The 18,488-nt window shown below is 46.0% G+C and overlaps 1 protein-coding gene across 1 annotated transcript; it reads left to right on the forward strand.

Moving 5' to 3' along the window:
* The first annotated feature begins 2,079 nt into the window (after positions 1-2,079).
* LOC123122170 (uncharacterized) lies at positions 2,080-16,746 on the forward strand. Its single transcript, XM_044542307.1, has 11 exons — positions 2,080-2,464; positions 9,204-9,648; positions 10,278-10,428; positions 10,819-10,926; positions 11,021-11,335; positions 11,419-11,480; positions 15,038-15,111; positions 15,220-15,289; positions 15,540-15,712; positions 15,786-15,858; positions 16,378-16,746. Exons 1-11 carry the CDS (start codon positions 2,354-2,356, stop codon positions 16,536-16,538), a joined length of 1,743 nt encoding a protein of 580 aa, XP_044398242.1. The 5' UTR covers positions 2,080-2,353; the 3' UTR covers positions 16,539-16,746.
* The last annotated feature ends 1,742 nt before the right edge of the window (positions 16,747-18,488 follow it).

Consider the following 18,488-nt stretch of genomic DNA (forward strand, 5'->3'; position numbering starts at 1 on the left):
CCCCAACGGCTGAAGCATCAGGCTATGTTTCCATTCTGATGAGCGGTGGGGAAGCAAGCCGTCCTTTGGCTGAAGCATATCCCTTCGGAGCTCAACGCTGTCGGTCATGGGGACGACGTTGGAGACCCACGGCGCTTCAGTTCTCTTGGTTCATGACCAGATACGGGGAACGGGCGTCGGCGCCATATGGACCTAGCCGGACGAGCTCTGCTTAGTTGATGTAAATGTAATGAAATCCGTCATGTATAGATGAAATCCGTCAAGTTTAAATGAAATATGTCATGTTTATATGAAATTCGGCCGTGCTTATATGAAATCTGGTCGTGTTTGATTGAATTTCGTCCGGTTAGTTTGATTTGTTGTCAAAATGTATGTGGCTACGGTTGGATGGCGGCCTCGTGCATGCGTGTTCGCGGACTGGTCCCACCTTGGCCGCAGACCTATGCGGGAAGAAATTTGGGTGTTGCCATTGGAGATGCCCTTATACAGTACAAATATATGTTGGTGCACATCAAAACACTGAGGTATGTAAGGCAAACTCCAACGCACGACCCAAATGGATGTATGTTGTGTCTCGATTTTGTCCGTTTGGGTCGCCCAAAGGGGTGGCATCTGGCCCTTTCTACGTTGGCCGTGCGCCCAACGGGCGAACGCATTTCGTCTGGCCGCCTAGAATTTTTGCAAAGGGATAGATGAAATTTTGGCACCACACCCCATAGTTCATGCCAGCGGCCACAGTTTATTTCGGCCATAGCACCAGCGGTTGGCACACATGCTAGCCTTCAAAAGGAACTACCCCCAAGTTTTCTTGCCGGCAACAAAGCCAGCGGCCGACACCCTTGCCAGCCTTCAAAAAGAATCACCCTAAATGTGCAATTCCAGGTGGTTCCTTTTGAAGGAGCTCGATGACGGGTACTGTGGAGGGTGAACGGCGGACGAGCCTGTGCTTGCCGCGGTCATGGCGACGGCGTAGAGAATGGCTAGTGTGAGCCGACACAACCCTAGCATGAGAAGGGTGTGCGTCATTGCTGCCTCCGTGGCCTTGGCGACGATGGCCTTGTTGTCGTCGAGGCGACATAGGGGCGCAGAGCAGGTGGTTGCGAGGAGGACAAGGGTGTTTTTCTCACATGAGGGAGAGGAGGTGAAACTAACCGTGTGTGGTTCTCCCTTGTCCAGCAACAGAAGTGGTCCCTTCTTGTAGCAATAACACTCACGTTCTCTCTGGTGGCATCACCATCGAGCTCCTACTCTCTCTCTCTCTCTCTCTCGCTCTCTCTCTCTCTCACACACACACACACACACTCACACACCGTACCCTCTCTCATCCTTCTCCCTCCCCCCCCTCTCTCTCTCTCTCTCTCTCTTTCGGCCACAAGTACACACCCTCCTTTCCAAATCGGACATGACATGTGGTAGTAGAGTAAGGCGGCGATGTAGGGGCGCATATAGCAGGTGGTGGGGAGGACGAGGGTGTCGTTCCCACATGAGGGAGAGGAGGTGAAAACTAACCATGTGTGGTTCTCACTTGTCCAGCAGCAGCAGTGGCCCCTTCTTGTAGCAATAACACTCACGCTCTGTCTGGCGGTATCACCATCGAGTTCCTACTCTCTCTCCCAGGAGGGAATTGGTGACTCTTTACTTTTTTCTGATTGCTTACCAGAGGGGGAGGCGTATTTGATGTGTCTTTATTTTTGCCCAATTGCTTACTGGAGGGACGAATTTGATAACTCTATTTTTTTTGCCTCGGATGTTGGCATTGGGTTGGAGCACAACATTTGGTTAAATTCATCAAATTTTTGTTTGCCTAGTGGTTTGAATTTGGTCTTAGCTTTAGTTATGTCTTTCACATTGTTTCCATCTTCCTTATTTTAAAAAATTGGGTTCTGACATCATCCTTATTTTTTTTTCAACAATGGCTTTACCACGTGCCAAAAAAAAGTAGGATTTGTTACAGAAAATCACTCATGCATTGCCTTTTCTTGTTTATTTGCTAATATTTTTTCTAAATAAAACTCCTATATATGCTGAAAAGCACCGAACCTCCCATCATCGTGTCTTCAAGACTCGTAACGGAAGGCAAAAGGTCCAGGCAGCTCGTTCCAATCCATCCACGCACAATTCGTCTTCAAGACAAATCCCGTCCCGTTGCGCCCATTCCATTTTCCGCCTCCACCGCGTTCCCTCCCTCCCCCCTCTTTCGATCTCTCTCCCCAATCCCCATACAAAACCCCCAGCCCGCCGAAACGCCAGCCACCTACCACCAACACCAAACCCTAGAGATCGAATCGGTGGAGGCGGCCGGAGCATTCGAATCGGCTGTGCAGCCAGCGACAGAAGAGGAGCGGTGAAGCAGATGGAGGAGGCAGTGGGGCTTCTCGTGGAGCGCCTGGTGAAGCCCGCGCTGCCGCAGGGCCTGGAGCGGCGCTACATGGCGCCCGAGAAGCAGACCGCCGTTGCGCAGCAGGTGAGACGACTCCCTCCAGTACATGCATATAGCTATAGCTAGGCCGCCCGGTGTGTTTTCGATTTCGATTGGGAATGGCGCGTGCTGTGCCGATGTGGATTCGGGTAGTAGATTTCGTTACAGTTTTGGCCGAGGTCCTGTCACGGGCCTGGTGACATGCTTGGAGAAGAGCCTTGTGGCTCCGATCCGTTGTGCGGGCATCCATCTTGTTTCCGTCCTGGAAAGCTTTGTCGTCGCCGGATCGATCGAGAGGAGAAACGGGTGAGAGAGGGATGAACACACGAAGAGGAAGACACTGGTATATTTTGTGCCGTCAAACTCGACAGCGTTTTTCTGTTATTTCTCTTGCTTTTCCTTAGCGATTACAAGGCTAACTACCTCCCGATCAGCTGCTCTAGATCCGCGTCCGTCGCGCCATCCCACGACTGCGTCACTAGTGCCATACCGATCGGGAGTTTACATCAAAACAGAAAACGGGAAACTGGAGATCTCGCTACCTAGCTACGTGCATGCGCATGGAGCTGTCCCATCGGACTCGCATGCATGCACTTATTCTATGCTGAAACAGGTACGCAATGGAGCTGAACTTAATTAGGTCCTACATTTCACCCCCTTAAGATCTGCTCCTTAGTACCAACCTCAGACATTCCAAGCTTCTGACGCATCTCGACAAAAACAACACGGCCCAGCGCCTTCGTCAGTGCATCTGCGATCTGCTCCCTGGTACGAATGTGATCCACTTCCACCTGACCCTTCTCCACACAATCACGTATGTAATGATACTTGATGTCAATATGCTTGCTACGGTCATGATGGATTGGATTTTTACTGAGAGCAATGGCAGCTTGATTGTCCACGAACAGCTTGAACTTGGCCTGCGGCCTCCCGAGCATCTCACTGATCAGACGAGAGAGCCACACACCTTGGCACGCCGCCACTGCCGCAGCGATGTACTCAGCCTCGCAAGAAGAGAGAGCCACTATCTTCTGCTTCTGCGAGCTCCATGTGACAAGATTGTTGCCAAGGAAAAATACATTGCCGGAGGTGCTCTTTCGGTCCTCAGTGTCACCGGCATGATCACTATCTGTATAGCCAACAAGCTTCACCTCGCCGTGCCCGGCCTGATAACGACAGCCGTAGCCCAGCGTCCCTCGAATATACCTGAGAATCTGTTTCACGGCTGCCCAATGATGAGTGCTCGGGGTCTCCATGAATCTGCTTACAATTCCCACGGCATGTGCGATGTCAGGTCTTGTGTTGACAAGATAGCGAAGACTGCCTATCACACTGCGGTACAGCTTGGGATCAAACAGCTCGCCTTCATCCTCCTTCCTGAGCTTCAAACGACACTCCATTGGAGTGCTGCTACTGTTGCACTCTTCCATGCCGGCTACCTCTAGGATTTTCTCCGCATAACTCCGCTGATGAAGTGTGATTTCACCCTCTGTTTGGGATACCTGAATCCCCAAGTAGTAGCTGAGTAATCCAAGCTCACTCATCTTGAAGAGCATCTTCATCTGATCCTTGAACTCTCTGATTAGCCCTTTGTCCGTGCCGGTAATGACAAGGTCATCCACATACACTCCAACTAGCAGAAAAGTGGACTCATCTCCACGCCTGTAGACTGCATGTTCCAATGGACTTCGCTCAAACCCAAGATTGACAAGAGAATCATGAAGCTTTGCATACCAGGCTCTCGGCGCTTGACAGAGGCCGTAGAGCGCCTTGTGCAGCCTCAGTACACGGTGCTCTTCCCCTGGCGCAGCAAATCCGGGCGGCTGGTCTACATACACCTCCTCACTGAGATCGCCATTTAGGAATGCCGATTTGACATCCATATGGGGAACTTCCCAGCAGTGGTGCACGGCGAGCGCGAGCAGAACGCGCACAGTCTCCAACCTGGCCACTGGCGCGAACGCTTCCTCATAGTCCACCCCTTGCTTCTGTACGTATCCCTTCGCCACTAGACGGGCCTTGTATTTGGTGATATTGCCAGCAGGATCCCTCTTGACTTTATAAACCCACTTCAGCCCGATGGATTTCTGACCGGCAGGCAGGTCTGACATTTCCCAAGTCTTGTTCTCATGGATGCAACGTATCTCCTCCACCATCGCGGCCTTCCACGGTGCATCACCCAGGGCCTCTTCAACATCGCGCGGCTCTTCGGCACTGAGAAGGCAGCTCTCATGATACTCATATTCAGCATCTTCTTCTGTGGCATCCATGACGCACGACATGCATCGGTACCTGATTGGTCCGGTGTCCACGTCCCGCCGGTTTTCGTCTTGTGACAGTGGAGTGGCCCACCTAATCTCAGACGTTCTCAGAGTCTCTTTTGTACTTGGCGTGGCTATTTCCCCCATGGGTGAAGCTGGCGTCTCTCCCTGTACTGCCGTCCCAAGTGGTGTCGTCGGGGGGCAGCGGCGTACTAGGCGAGCCACCATGAACTCCTCCGGTGTCCAGCTCCTCCACACCTGGTTCTGTGGTGTACACCACAGTGAAAACGTCCGGCGTGGCCTGCGCCGGGGCCGCGGTCACCGCGTCCCAGCTCCATGCTCGTCCTTCCTCGAAGAGCACATCACGAGTGACTTGTACCCTCTTTGTTTCAGGATCATAGACACGGTAGCACTTCGCCCCCTCTTCATATCCGACGAAAATCATCGGCTTGGAGCGGTCAGAGAGCTTTGTAATGCCCGGCCCCAACAACTTGACATGTACTGTGCAACCAAAAGTCCGCAGATGCTGAACCGCCGGCTTTCGCCCGTGCCACGCTTCATACGGCGTGATGCCTTCGAGGCTGCGGGTGGGAGCTCTGTTGAGTAGATACACTGCAGTTTTCACAGCCTCTCCCCAGAAATATGCAGGTACTGCCATGCTCTTCATCAGGCATCTTGCCATCTCTACCACGGACTGATTTCGCCTCTCCACCACACCATTCTGTTGGGGAGAGTAAGGTGCCGTGGTGTAGTGTTTCACGCCCCTTTCGCTGCAGTACTCTTGAAATTCCGACGAGTTGAACTCCCCTCCGCGATCAGACCTGAATGCTCGAAGTTTACAGTTACCTTCAGCTTCTGCCATGGTCTGAATCCTCTTGAAACAGGTGTGTGCCTCATCCTTAGACTTGAGCAGCTCAATCCACATGTACCGACTATAGTCATCAACAACAAGGATGAAGTATTTGTTCCCTCTTGGTGTTGGTGGCGTGATCGGACCACACAAATCTGTATGCACTAGCTCCAGACCATGCTCTGCTCGATATGAACTCGCCTGCGGGAAAGGGGCTCGATGCTGTTTCCCTAGTGCACAGCCATCGCAATACTGCTCGATGCGAGCTATCTCAGGCATACCTCGGACCATCCCTTTTGCAGACATGGCACGCAGCGCTCGGAAATGCAAATGCCCCATTCTAGCATGCCACTTCCAAGTCTCATCATCCACTTTGGTCATCAGACACACCAGCGTGTCATTGGTCAGCATGCCGGTGTACAAACGAGTGCTTGATCGCCGGACACGAGCTAGTATGCGTTGAGCTGGGTCATGTACTATCATCAAACCATTCTGAATCCCAATCTGACACCCACCTTCGTCCAACTGACCAACAGAGATTATGTTGCTTCGCAGGCTCGGTATGTAGTATACCTCTGTCAAGGCACGCTGCTCGCCGCTCTGGCACTTGAAAACAATGGATCCCCTGCCACGGATTGCTACATGTGACCCATCTCCAAATTTGACCGTGCCATGCACGCCCTCATCAAGCTTAGCAAACATGCTCTTCTCTCCTGTCATGTGACTTGTGGCACCCGTGTCAAAATACCATAGACCGTCAGGGGATGGCACGGGGGTTACCTTTTCTTCATTGAGAAAAACTGCCTGTGGTGCCACTGGTTCAGCCGCTGTGCCGGGGGTGACCATGGCCATGAACAGGCCTTGCTCATGCTCGTCGCCTCCTTCGCGCACCAGATTGGCTTGTTCCTTCTTCCCTTGCTGACCTTGTTTTTCCAGATACGACCAACAGTCTTTCTTCCAGTGGCCAAGTTTCCCACAGAAGTGACATTTCCCTTTCTTCTTTCTGCCCGATCCACCGGATCCACCAGCGCCGCTGTTGCCGGCCGCAGGTTTGCCTCCGCCGGGAGACTTGTTCTTGGCCGGCTGCTTGTTCTTGCCGGCGCCGCCGCCACCGGACGATGAGCCGCCGCCGCCGCCGAGCTTCTCACGGGCCAGCCACTCCTCATGAGTGAGCAGAAGGTGCCCGGTGGATTGCGCACCGTCGTCGAGGTCGTAGTGGTCCTCACATGCAGAGAAACGCCCAACGAGCTCTTCAATGGACATGGTTTTCAGATCGATCAAGGACTCAATCGCCATGGCCATCGGGCGGTACCTCTGCAGCACCACTCGGAGGAACTTCTGGACGGCCTTGTGCTCGGTGATGGGGTCGCCGTACAACTCCAGATCGGCAACGAGGCCAGAAAGCCGCAGCCCAAAATCCTCGACGGACTCCCCGTCTCTGAAACGGAGATCCTCGAACTCCCGCCGGCGCACCTGCGCCTTGGCTTCACGGGCGCGCTCGCTGCCCATCCGCATCGTCTTGATGGTATCCCACGACATCTTCGCCGTGTCCTTCGCGGCCAGCACACGCAGCATCTCCGGCGGAACACCGGTGAGGATGATCTGTAGTGCGCGCTGGTCGTCGCACTCGTCGGCGACGTCCTCGGTCACCGCGGACCACACGCGGGCGACCTGCAGCTTCACCTGCATCACGAGCGCCCATTCCATGTAGTTGGTTCTCATCAGCATCATGGACGCCGACGAGGCCTCCGTGTCCCGCACGATCCGCTCGACGACGCGGAGCTCTCCGCTGCCGCCGGCCGTGAGGCGCGCGACGGGCGCTCCGGACGATGGTGACTGCTCCGCCGCCGCCTTCGCCGCCGCCTTCTTCTTCTTCTCGTCGTCCGACATAGCCGCAGTGGATCAGACACCGCTCGACCACCAAGGCGCAGGATCGAACACCCGAAGCTGTGGTACCAAATGTCGTCGCCGGATCGATCGAGAGGAGAAACGGGTGAGAGAGGGATGAACACACGCGAGGAGGAAGACACTGGTATATTTTGTGTCGTCGAACTCGACAGCGTTTTTCTGTTATTCCTCTTGCTTTTCCTTAGCGATTACAAGGCTAACTACCTCCCGATCAGCTGCTCTAGATCCGCGTCCGTCGCGCCATCCCACGACTGCGTCAATAGTGCCATACCGATCGGGAGTTTACATCAAAACAGAAAACGGCAAACTGGAGATCGTGCAACAGCACGTCTTGCTACCTAGCTACGTGCATGCGCATGGAGCTGTCCCATCGGACTCGCATGCATGCACTTATTCTATGCACGCAATGGAGCTGAACTTAATTAGGTCCTACAAGCTTCCCGGCCGCACGACGCTTCCTTCCCGCTGAGATACCTTGTCCTCCCCCTGTCTATCCACCGTCTCAGGAAGATCCATCTACAATATCTGCTGGACAGAGCTGCGGGAAAGCTTGTGCCCTGGCTGGGGCGTTTCATGGCTGCGGCAGGCAGGACGGCCCTTGTTAAGGCGGTTCGCACTTCGCTTGCAACCTACCACATCACTGCTCTGGTTCCCCCTGTCAGCACCCTCAATGCCTTCGAGAAGATCGAGCGGGCCTTCCTCTGGGCTGGCTCTGAGCCTCTGACAAGGTTTCTAGTGGTCAATGCAAAGTGAGCTGGGACCTGGTATGTAGACCGAAAAGGCTTGGTGGGCTGGGAGCCTGGGACTTGGTATGTAGACCTCCGCAAATTTGCTAGAGCACTGCGCCTGAGATGGGCATGGTTTGCGTGTTAGGAGCCTCACAGAGCTTGGGTCAATCTGGGCAACCCTTGTGACAGCGCAGACATGGATCTCTTCTACGCGGCCACCACCATCACTATTAGAAACGGTTCCACGGCCAATTTCTGGAACTCACCTTGGCTCAGTGGGTGGAAGCCGAAAGATATCGCCCCCTCAATTTTCATTATCTCAAAAAAGGAAGAATTCAACAGTGCGATAAGCCCTGCAAGACCTTGCTTGGATTGCTAGGATCGACATGTCAAGCGGTCTATCCATCATCTATATCTAGCAGTTCTAAACCTTATGGGCCAAGCTTGAGCTTGTCCAGCTTTAGGATGATGTCCGATGCTATTACTTGGACCCTCATCACCAACGGGGCGTACTCGGCGGCCTCCGCATACAAGGTACAATTCGAGGGGACCATACCCACCACCATGGCCCCTCCTGTTTGTAGCAACTGGGCACCACCCAAATGCAAATTCTTTGCGTGGCTTGTCATCAAGAACCGGCGGTAGACCGCTCTATATATGCGATGGGAATGCCGACGGTGGCGGCGTGGTCTCCCCTCGTGGTTGACGGTGGCAAAGGTGTGCCGCGTCCCAGGATGGCTGGAAGCGTAGTGACGGCGTTGCGACGCATCATAGCATCTGGTACCACCTGAAGCTAGCCTGCTTTGTTGGATTAATTGCAGCCATTGCTAGGTCATGCTTACATTTCCCCCATATCAATTTACCTTTGCAATTGTATTAGTCCAGTTTCCCGCAATGCTTGTCACATTTTATTTATGTATATTCCAAAACAATTATTATGTTTCTGCTTTAATACATCCAAAATATTGTTCCTCTTTACATACATAACATAAAACTGATTATCTGCTAATATGTCACGCCGGCTTGTGGTTTTGCAGATTCATACGGCCATCATTCTGTACAATTACTACCACAGGATGATGTTTCCATACCTTGCGTTCGCTGATGCCAAACTGTTTCTTGTGTGTGCTTCACATTTTATTGGAGAAGATATCCTCACGCACTACCACAAGCAGCAAAACAAGTCTGGGAAGCATGTGAGCTCATCTATTTTTGATAGAGCGGCAATGCAGGCTTGTGAGATCGCTCAGGGACTCGATGCGAGCAAAGATTCTCCAGACATGGCATTGTGGCCAATATCGAAAGTGGCCGTGCTTCTTCTCGACCCAACAAGAAAAAGATGTTTGATGGAGTGTAGTGCTAATACTGAGGGTATCTCGTCAACCATAGAGAAGGAAATTGATGCAGAAGCTGGTAATTCAGCTTTGGCTGGACCATATATGTTTCAGAAACTAGCATTTTCAGAGGTGGAGCATAGAACAGGTCAGATTTTATCATTACTGCCTGTAATTGTATGTATCCATGTCTGCTGTTTCCCCGTTTTTAGATGACAAGGTGTTGCCTCTATCAGATATAAAACTGTCAGTTTTATTAATTTTCATCCTAGAGCATCAAGAGATAAGCATGCAGTCTTTGTGTCTACAGAAACATGTCATAGTTTCCTGGCTTGGATTAGATGACTATTAGTGTTACCAACCAGAAATTTTTATGCCTTAAATATACTGACCAAAACCAGGAGAAGGACGTGGATCAGAGTTTATGGTACTTTTGTAAACTAGAGTTATTGTTGCAACTGTCCTAAATTAGAACTGCTAAACAATCCAGAAAAAAATGAGTTTGTGTTTGTGTTTTACATTTGCTTTATAAGTAGAAAGCAAGAACGGTCCTGAATGTACCCAAAAATGTAGCTCTCACATGTCTTGGTTGTGTACAAGTACTCTGGTAGTCAAGGAAAATACTTGGGACACTATAATGGTTAATTTTCCTTGCACATGAACTGTTTGTTTGGTAGATAACTCTATTTATTTGGTTCTGTAAATATAATAGTGCAAAGAGTGTAATTTATGAACTTGATTTTTTTAACTGTATGTGCATTTTCTATTTGTCAATAGGTATGGAGCGCTCAAACTTCCGTGTTCTCGACGAAAAGTTGGCATACTCATTAAGTAAAGAAAGGACAACTACCAAGGTGTTCATTCTGGAGTATGTGCAAACCATGAAAGGCAACCTTGTGGAAATGTCTCTAGAAGAGTTGATTAGCAGGTTTGCTTTTACCTACTAGATAGTTTTATGATTTTAGGTTACATTCCTTTTGATCAATCACTACTTAGTTTATCAAATAAGACCATCGTCGTATGTTACATATTGACAGAAAGTGATGCCCATAGAATTTGTGACTCTTGCTTAATAGGACCTATATTAGATAATATGCCAGTATAAGTTGCTTTGCTAAAGCTCTTACCTTCTTTTCCCCTCTGATAGTACTGCATTCCATGCATTTGTTACTTTCCTCATGATTAAATAATTCCTGTTTATTTTTCTTGCCGTTTTCCGTCTAAAGTGAGGAAGTTTTGTTTAATGTTTGTGTGATTGTTAGTAGCTTTTGCTATTTCTCAACAATACTGACATTTTTCAGTTTTTTCCCTTTGACAGTATGACTGGTCCAGTATGTGTAAATGCTCCATTCGCGAAAACAACATCTGTTGTTGAGTACTATCATATTCTTCCATATAAGGAGATTTTGCTTGAACTCCTGAACAGGTAAAGAAGATTTGTCCTCGGTTATTTATTTGTGAAAGCAGGATGATGGAACTTGTTAGGCGTGATGGTAAAGATAACACTTGATATGGTTCAGGGAATGGCCTTCAGATGGAAATGTTGAAGTGCAAGACATGAATAGCACGTTTAAGAAAAAACCAACGAAAAATGTGTCAATTCCAAAGCAGAGTAAACAAACGATTGGTGCCAAAAGCAGCCACAAGGTCCAGAAGTCTAGAGCCAGCAGACTTGAGAAAAACAGAAAAAGAAATTTTGAAGCCTCCAGGGCTACAGATGCTGTCTATGCGGAGGGTCCGGATGGTGAGAGCCCCACAATACAAATTGATTCAACAAATACAAAAAAAAACAACAGCGGCGGCAACGGGCGGACAAACTATAGTCCCTCAGGATGGTGAGTAACTCTAACTGTATTTGGATTTTGCAGATCCGCCATTTCTTGCGTTCTGATACAATCAATTTTTGGTGTTCAAACAGGAGAGAACGCAAAACAAAAACAATCTATATACATGAATGTTCCCCAAGATGTTCCAATAGAGGTAAGCTACATTACAACTATATTATTTTTGCAATAATAGAACATATTGCGATCACATGCATCATCTTAAATGGTTAATTATTGAAATAAATTTATGATACCGTTATTATCTATCTATGTATATAGGTTATCATGCTGATTGTGGATTTCCTTCATTTTTGTTATATATATATAGCACTGCTAAAAGTGAGCCTCAGCACAAATTAAACTATTTTATGCGCTGGTCAGCTGCGAGCGAGCCACGGCTCTTTCCCCAAACCAACGTGGGTCTCTTATTCATGCACACATAACCACCCCACTTTGGATTACCAATCGAACGCAATCTGGCTGCGCTCAATAGTAGTGAAGCCATACCTCAGTAGTAATAAGCTTTATGGTCTTCAACTGCTAGGTCGATGTTAGTTGATAGCAATAGTTTATCTCTATAGGTAAAAGTATTGTGATACATCGTAACAAAAAAAAAACCTCTACTATAATTTTTTTCGACCATTATAAGCCATGTTTATACTACCACAAATATATCAAATAGAAACCTATATGGTAGTAGTATATATTAGGCTAGCTGTAAAGAGTTATAGACCATTGCTATACCATCTTCACATTTTATGGTAATAGTAGTTAGTTTGGAAAGTAACATGTATGTGTAACTACTACATGTGAATTCCAATTTGCATCAATCCTCACGAACATGCACATGCACTTATTACTAGAAAATCCTTCTTGTTTACTACCGTCTTTACCTGATTTACCATCAATTTCTCATCCTTGTTTTTTGAGAATCAAGAACTTATATTAAATTCGGCAACAGTATGACAGTCATGCTGAATACATGGGAGTACAGGATCTGGTACAATGTGCATCCAAATACAACCAGCAATACTGGGAGAAGCAAGTTTGGCCAGATGATGCGCAGCCATATTTGCCTCCTTTTTTTTACATGGTTCAGTACAAAAGAACAACAACTCCCACTTAGCTCTTGAATCTAAAGAACTGATAGGACTGATGATCGGTTACTTGTTCTAGAGTTCCTCAACGCCACCAGCTCCAGGTTATCAGTCTCCATTAGATCATTTTCCTGCTTCACCTTATTACCCAATACAACTCCATTTCAACAAGCAAAAACTTCAGCTGTAATGCTATCTGGTACATAATCATACAATTTGCACGCAGCTGCAATAACCTGGCCTTGTTCACCTCTGATCACCACTCCTGTAGCCCATGCTGGTTCTCTGAAAAGAAAGATGCATCAACATTAATTTTAACATAACCAGCTGGAGGGAGAGCCCATTTATGCACCTGAAAATTGACATCTTCGCACTTGGCAACACTTATCGCACAGATTAGGTCAGATGCTATTTCTTTAGCCAATCTACATGTTTGTCATAGGTTCATTGGGTTTTCACCATGTCGCCTTCCATTCCTAGCAGTCAAGATAGCCCACATACCACAAAAAATGGGACCGCAATCTTCAGTCTGGCAAGTCGCTTCATCTAATAAATCCGGACACCAAGTAAGAGGGTGTAAATTTGGGAGATTAATGTTAAACATCTCTTTGAAGGACTGCCAAAACACGGAAGCGAAAGTAGATTTCACCAAAATATGATAAGAATTTCATCATGAAGACCACACTCAAGGGATGTGCTTTGAGAGTCCATGTGTCTTTTAAAAAGAAGTTTGCACGCACATGCATATAGTTATTAGGAACACGCCACCAAAAAAATTTACCTTTGGGGGGAATTTTTAACCTCCAGTCTTCTCCATATTGGATTTTCATTACTTCGAGATGACCTTGACGTGTTATTTTTGTAGTTTTTCTCTACTCGTGAGTGTGAAGCCAGTAAGCGGTATGCTGAACAGACTGTATACAGGCCATGTCTTTCCGGGCTCCAAGCCCAAGTATCCTCTTGCAATATTCCCAACGGAATTTTCATAATAGCTCTCGCGTCTGATGATAGGAAATTGAGCTCTAATGCTTGCATGTCCCAAGACAATATCCATCCGGAGGTAAAAAGTCCTGAACCATAACTTCTGTGGCCTCTGGCTTCCTAAATATTGGCTTAAATCCCTGAATCTCTGGGATCCAGTTTTCGTTCCAGATTTTTGTTGTACTGCCATCCCCAATCCTTTTAATTAGGCATTTTTTCTAGAATTTCTTTGCCCTTCAAAATAGCTTTCCATGTGTGAGAGTTATTGCGTTTCTTCTTAGCACCAGTGCCATCATAATAGTACCTTCCACAAAGAGTGCGGGCACACAAGGAATCATGTTTTGTCATTAATCTCCAACCTTGTATCCCAAGCATTGCAATGTTGAATAAGTATAAGTCCCTGAAGCCCATACATCCTCCTGTCTTCGTATGAGCTATATCTGACCATTTCTTCCAATGTAATTTGCTTGTATCTCCATCTCCTCCCCACCAATATCGAGCGGCTTGAGGTAATCTTTTTAAACATTGTCTTTGATAGCGGAAAACAACTCATTGAGAATGTGGGCATTGATTGTGCCACTGCTTTGATGAGGATTTCTCTGCCAGCTGCACCTAACTTCTTTTCACACCATCCATTAACAAGGTTCTGGATTCTTGAACATATTTTTTCAAAGGCTCCCGCAAGATACATCTGCCAATAGCAGTTGGCAGTCCTAAATATTTTTCCTCCAGGGCTTCTCTCTCAATATTGAGACATTGGGTAACTTCAGTTTTAGCTTCTGCCGAATAGTTTCTGCTGAAGAAGATAGCAGATTTTGCTGGATTCACCAATTGACCTGATCCTATTTTGCGGGCTTCCAGAATTTCATTTAGTCTTGTTGCTTTCTCATGCCTGAGTAAAAACAATACAATCATCAGCGAATAAAAAGTGAAATCCCCACTCTAATTCCTTTAGCAAGAAATTGGGGGCCAAAAAAATTAATAAACTAGATAAGACTTCAGCACATAGAAGACAAAGATAAGGAGATATTGGATCTCCTTGCCTGATACCGCTAGAGAATCAATTTCTCATCCTATGCATAAGCCGTAAGAGCCTATAGATTATTACTACATACATTCGGAGCAACCCTTTGCCACAAGAGACCGAAGTAGTTGCTGGTTTGCTTGACCTTGCCTACTGGCGGAGTGCATAATAATGATTATGTACGGGACTAGTAACGTTACTACGTGTTCGACTTATTTTATGATTAGATTAGAGGATTGGGTAGTGTTGTGCAGCATGTCGTAATGATTTTATTTTCATTACCATACATGCCAGTGTTTTTTTACCATGGTTAGTAGCAGGAGTTGTGGACACTTGGGTGTAGCACAGCGCATGGGGAGTACGATTAGAGGATTTGCGCACTCGCTTAGTTTAGCCACCATGTATATCTATAGGTTGTCGTGCTGGTTGTTGCACTTTTCCTTCATTTTTGTTTTCCTATGCACTCTATATTATGTGAGTAACATAGACGTAGGGCATTTGAATAAATGGTTTGTTGTATCAGGCACCACGTGTTGACAGCTTGTTTTCCCTATTACTGGTTATTGGCCCTTCAACTTCTTAACCTATGTGTTCTTAATTTCATTGAAGGCGGCGTCGCTGAGAATAGCAATGATCAGTTTCGTGATTCCGTGCTAGAGATTCGGAAAATACGGGATTCAATTGTATGTTATATGTCTTCTCTTTTGTTTCAGGAAAAAAATGATGCTTGTTTTTCTTATATTTTGTTCTAGTTGAGAATCTGATGTGAATTCGTGCCCTCATTGTTTTAGCTTCGTAAGGAATTCATACTTCAAGAGGGAAGTGCTCAATGTGATATGGACATTCAGAAACTTAAGACTGGTATGCTACCATTTTACACATCTAAACATCAATTAGATTGATAATCACTTGTAGAGTCACTGTTTTGTGGCAAACATTGTGGGCATGTTTTGCTGGGAGCCATACATTTCCCAAAGTTATGTTTTAAACTGTCGTGTACCTCACTTTAAACCGTGGACAAACCGTCCATTAGAAGTGTCGCAAATTTTGGCAAGTTATTTCTATATGAGTTCCACATTTCCATTACTCATCATGTTTAAACCTTATGCAGAAGAGAAGATGACAACAGAAGTGTTGTCAATAATGGAGAAATATAAGGAACCTAGCTCAAATATAATGAAAGTTGCCAATCTAACTTTCTCTGGCGATGATGGCAAAACCAAGAGCACTAACAAGATGGGATTGAACTTGAAGGAGGCACTTTCCCAACGCGATAAATGCATGGTAAGAAACCTTGTGCTGAACGGATGCATTAAATTTTAAATGCAATCCGTATCTTTGACACATGTCAATGCAGGAGCTTGCTGAGATCTGCTACGACTGTGGTTGGATGGCCCCTAGATACACAGTAGTACCTTCACTAGTAGATGGTATGTCTAAATACATTTACTCTTATCTCTTTAATTTTCCAAATGGACAAGCATTTGGTTCATGAACCATATAGGCACAATAATAAAGAATTCCATACAAATGGGTCTTATGCCACGTACTTCCTGATTAGCGTTTATTGAATCCAATCCCTATAGCGCCCCCTTAGTATCGTGCATTGAACTTTTAGCATACATGGTGTACTATGCTTAGCATGCTTGGGCAAAAGAATTTTCAATTGGCCAGATCTATAAACCACTTGTCTATGCCTTGTTCAGGTGTTAGGTTTATTCAACGTGAGGGTTCGGTCCATGGTTACCAAAGACATGTGTGGCGCCATTGTACGGTCTATAAGAGATCACATCTACTCACTTCATTGTATTCCACTTGTCAAGAACTGAATAGGTCTCCACCTAGCAATAACCAGCAAATGTTGTTTGATTTAGTGCCATCTTCTCTCACTCATAGTCACAGACTGTTTTTCGAGCACTTATTCACCAGTCAATCTCCTATCTTTTCAGGAATGCACGTCGGCGAAGGACGTTTGAAATGCCCTGATTTTGAGATGAGCATCACTGGCGATCCTCGTCTGACCCCACATGATGCGAGGTGCTCTGCCGCTGCCAATATGATACTGGAGCTTGGCAAGAAGGCGGAGGAAAAAGGACAAAATGATAACTGATGCAAAGTTGCTAGCTGGGAACTAGTAGGCGTTGGGGCCAATATTCATAAAGAGTGAAATAAAGCCACTTAGCTATTTATTGTTTTGATGCATGAAAGTTATAATGATTTGTGTTGAATGAGTTTGTACTGTATTGCATTGCGCACGTGTGTGCTAACCATGTGCTCAAACGATTTTTTTACCATTATTTTATTGAGTTTTCCTTTTTTGGGAGAGCTTGTTCAAACTTGCTTTTGGGTGGAATTTCACTTATGTGCATATGAGTGGGTTACATTTTCCCAAAATTGTAGCACTTTTTGGAAGGTTGCTTATTATAGCTAATTTAGCAATTGCATTCCTGTTTATCTTGATAGGTTTTGCGAGTGAGGCATTTTGGAGCTTGAATTTAAAAAATATCAAAAACCATAGTTCGAAGTTTGAAAAAATCATATGTTTTATACATATGTTCATATGGATGCATTCCACAAGTGTATAATATTTCACGTTGAAATATGTTAGCATGTGAGCTACACAAAATTGAATTTTTTGTTAATTTTTAAATAATGAACAATGCATGTACTGTTCACCATTATCAAAGTTATGATTTTTTTTTGTAGTTCACACTAGAAGTGTGGCAAACTTTGGCAAGTTATTTCTATATGAGTTCCACATTTCCATTACTCATCATGTTTAAACCTTATGCAGAAGAGAAGATGACAACAGAAGTGTTGTTAGTAATGGAGAAATATAAGGAACCTAGCTCAAATATAATGAAAGATGCCAATCTAACTTTTTCAGGCGATGATGGCAAAACCAAGAGCACTAACATGATGGGATTGAACTTGAAGGAGGCACTTTCCCAAAGCGATAAATGCATGGTAAGTAACATTGTGCTGAACGGATGCATTAAATTTTTAAATGCAATATGTATATTTGACACTTGTCAATGCAGGAGCTTGATGAGATCGGTTGTGATTGTGATTGGATGGCCCCTAGATACTCAGTAGTACCTTAACTAGCAGATGGTATGTGCAAATACATTTACTCTTATCTTTTTAATGTTCCAAATGGACATGCATTGGGTTCCTGGACCATATAGGCACAATAATAAAGAATTCCATACAAATGGGTCTTGTGCCACGTAGTTCCTGATTAGCGTTTATTGAATTGAATCCCTAGAGTGTGTGCTTAGTATCATGCATTGAACTGTTAGCATACATGGTGTACTATACTTAGCATGCTTGGGCAAAAGTATTTCCAAGTGGTCAGATCTATAAACCACTTGTCTATGCCCTATTCAGGTGTTAGGTTTATTCAACGTCCCGGTTCGGTCCATGGTTACCAAAGACATGTGTTGCGCCACTGTACGGTCTATAAGAGATCACCTCTACTCACTTCATTGTATTCCACTTGTCAAGAACTGAATAGGTCTCCACCTAGCAATAACCAGGAACTGTTGTTTGATTTAGTGCCATCTTCTCTCACTCATAGTCACAGATTGTTTTTCGAGCACATATTCACCAGTCAATCTCCTATCTTTTCAGGAATGCACGTCGGTGAAGTACATTTGAAATGCCCTGATTTTGAGATGAGCATCACTGGCGATCCTCGTCCGACCCCACATGATGTGAGGTGCTCTGCAGCTGCCAATATGATACTGGAGCTTGGCAAGAAGGCGGAGAAAAAAGGACAAAATGATTACTGATGCAAAGTTGCTAGCTGGGAACTAGTAGGCGCTCCGGCCAATATTCATAAAGAGTGAAATAAAGCCACTTAGCTATTTATTGTTCTGATGTATGGATGTTATAATGATTTGTGTGTATGAGTTTGTACTGTATTGCATTGCGCACGTGTGTGCTAACCATGTGCTGAAACGAATTAATTTTACCATTATTTTATTGAGTTTTCCTTTTTTTGGGGGAACTTGTTCAAACTTGCTTTTGGGTGGAATTTCACTTATGTGCATATGAG

Source organism: Triticum aestivum, chromosome 5D (genome assembly GCF_018294505.1).
Source record: "Triticum aestivum cultivar Chinese Spring chromosome 5D, IWGSC CS RefSeq v2.1, whole genome shotgun sequence".
NCBI lineage: Eukaryota > Viridiplantae > Streptophyta > Magnoliopsida > Poales > Poaceae > Triticum > Triticum aestivum.

Bases quoted from the DNA above. Each gene is read 5' to 3' on its own strand.
- LOC123122170 (XM_044542307.1), top strand. From the start codon at position 2,354: ATGGAGGAGGCAGTGGGGCTTCTCGTGGAGCGCCTGGTGAAGCCCGCG. The intron at 9,649-10,277 runs GTCAGATTTTAT...ATTTGTCAATAG, and splicing joins AGAGGTGGAGCATAGAACAG to GTATGGAGCGCTCAAACTTC. The intron at 15,859-16,377 runs GTATGTCTAAAT...CTATCTTTTCAG, and splicing joins AGTACCTTCACTAGTAGATG to GAATGCACGTCGGCGAAGGA.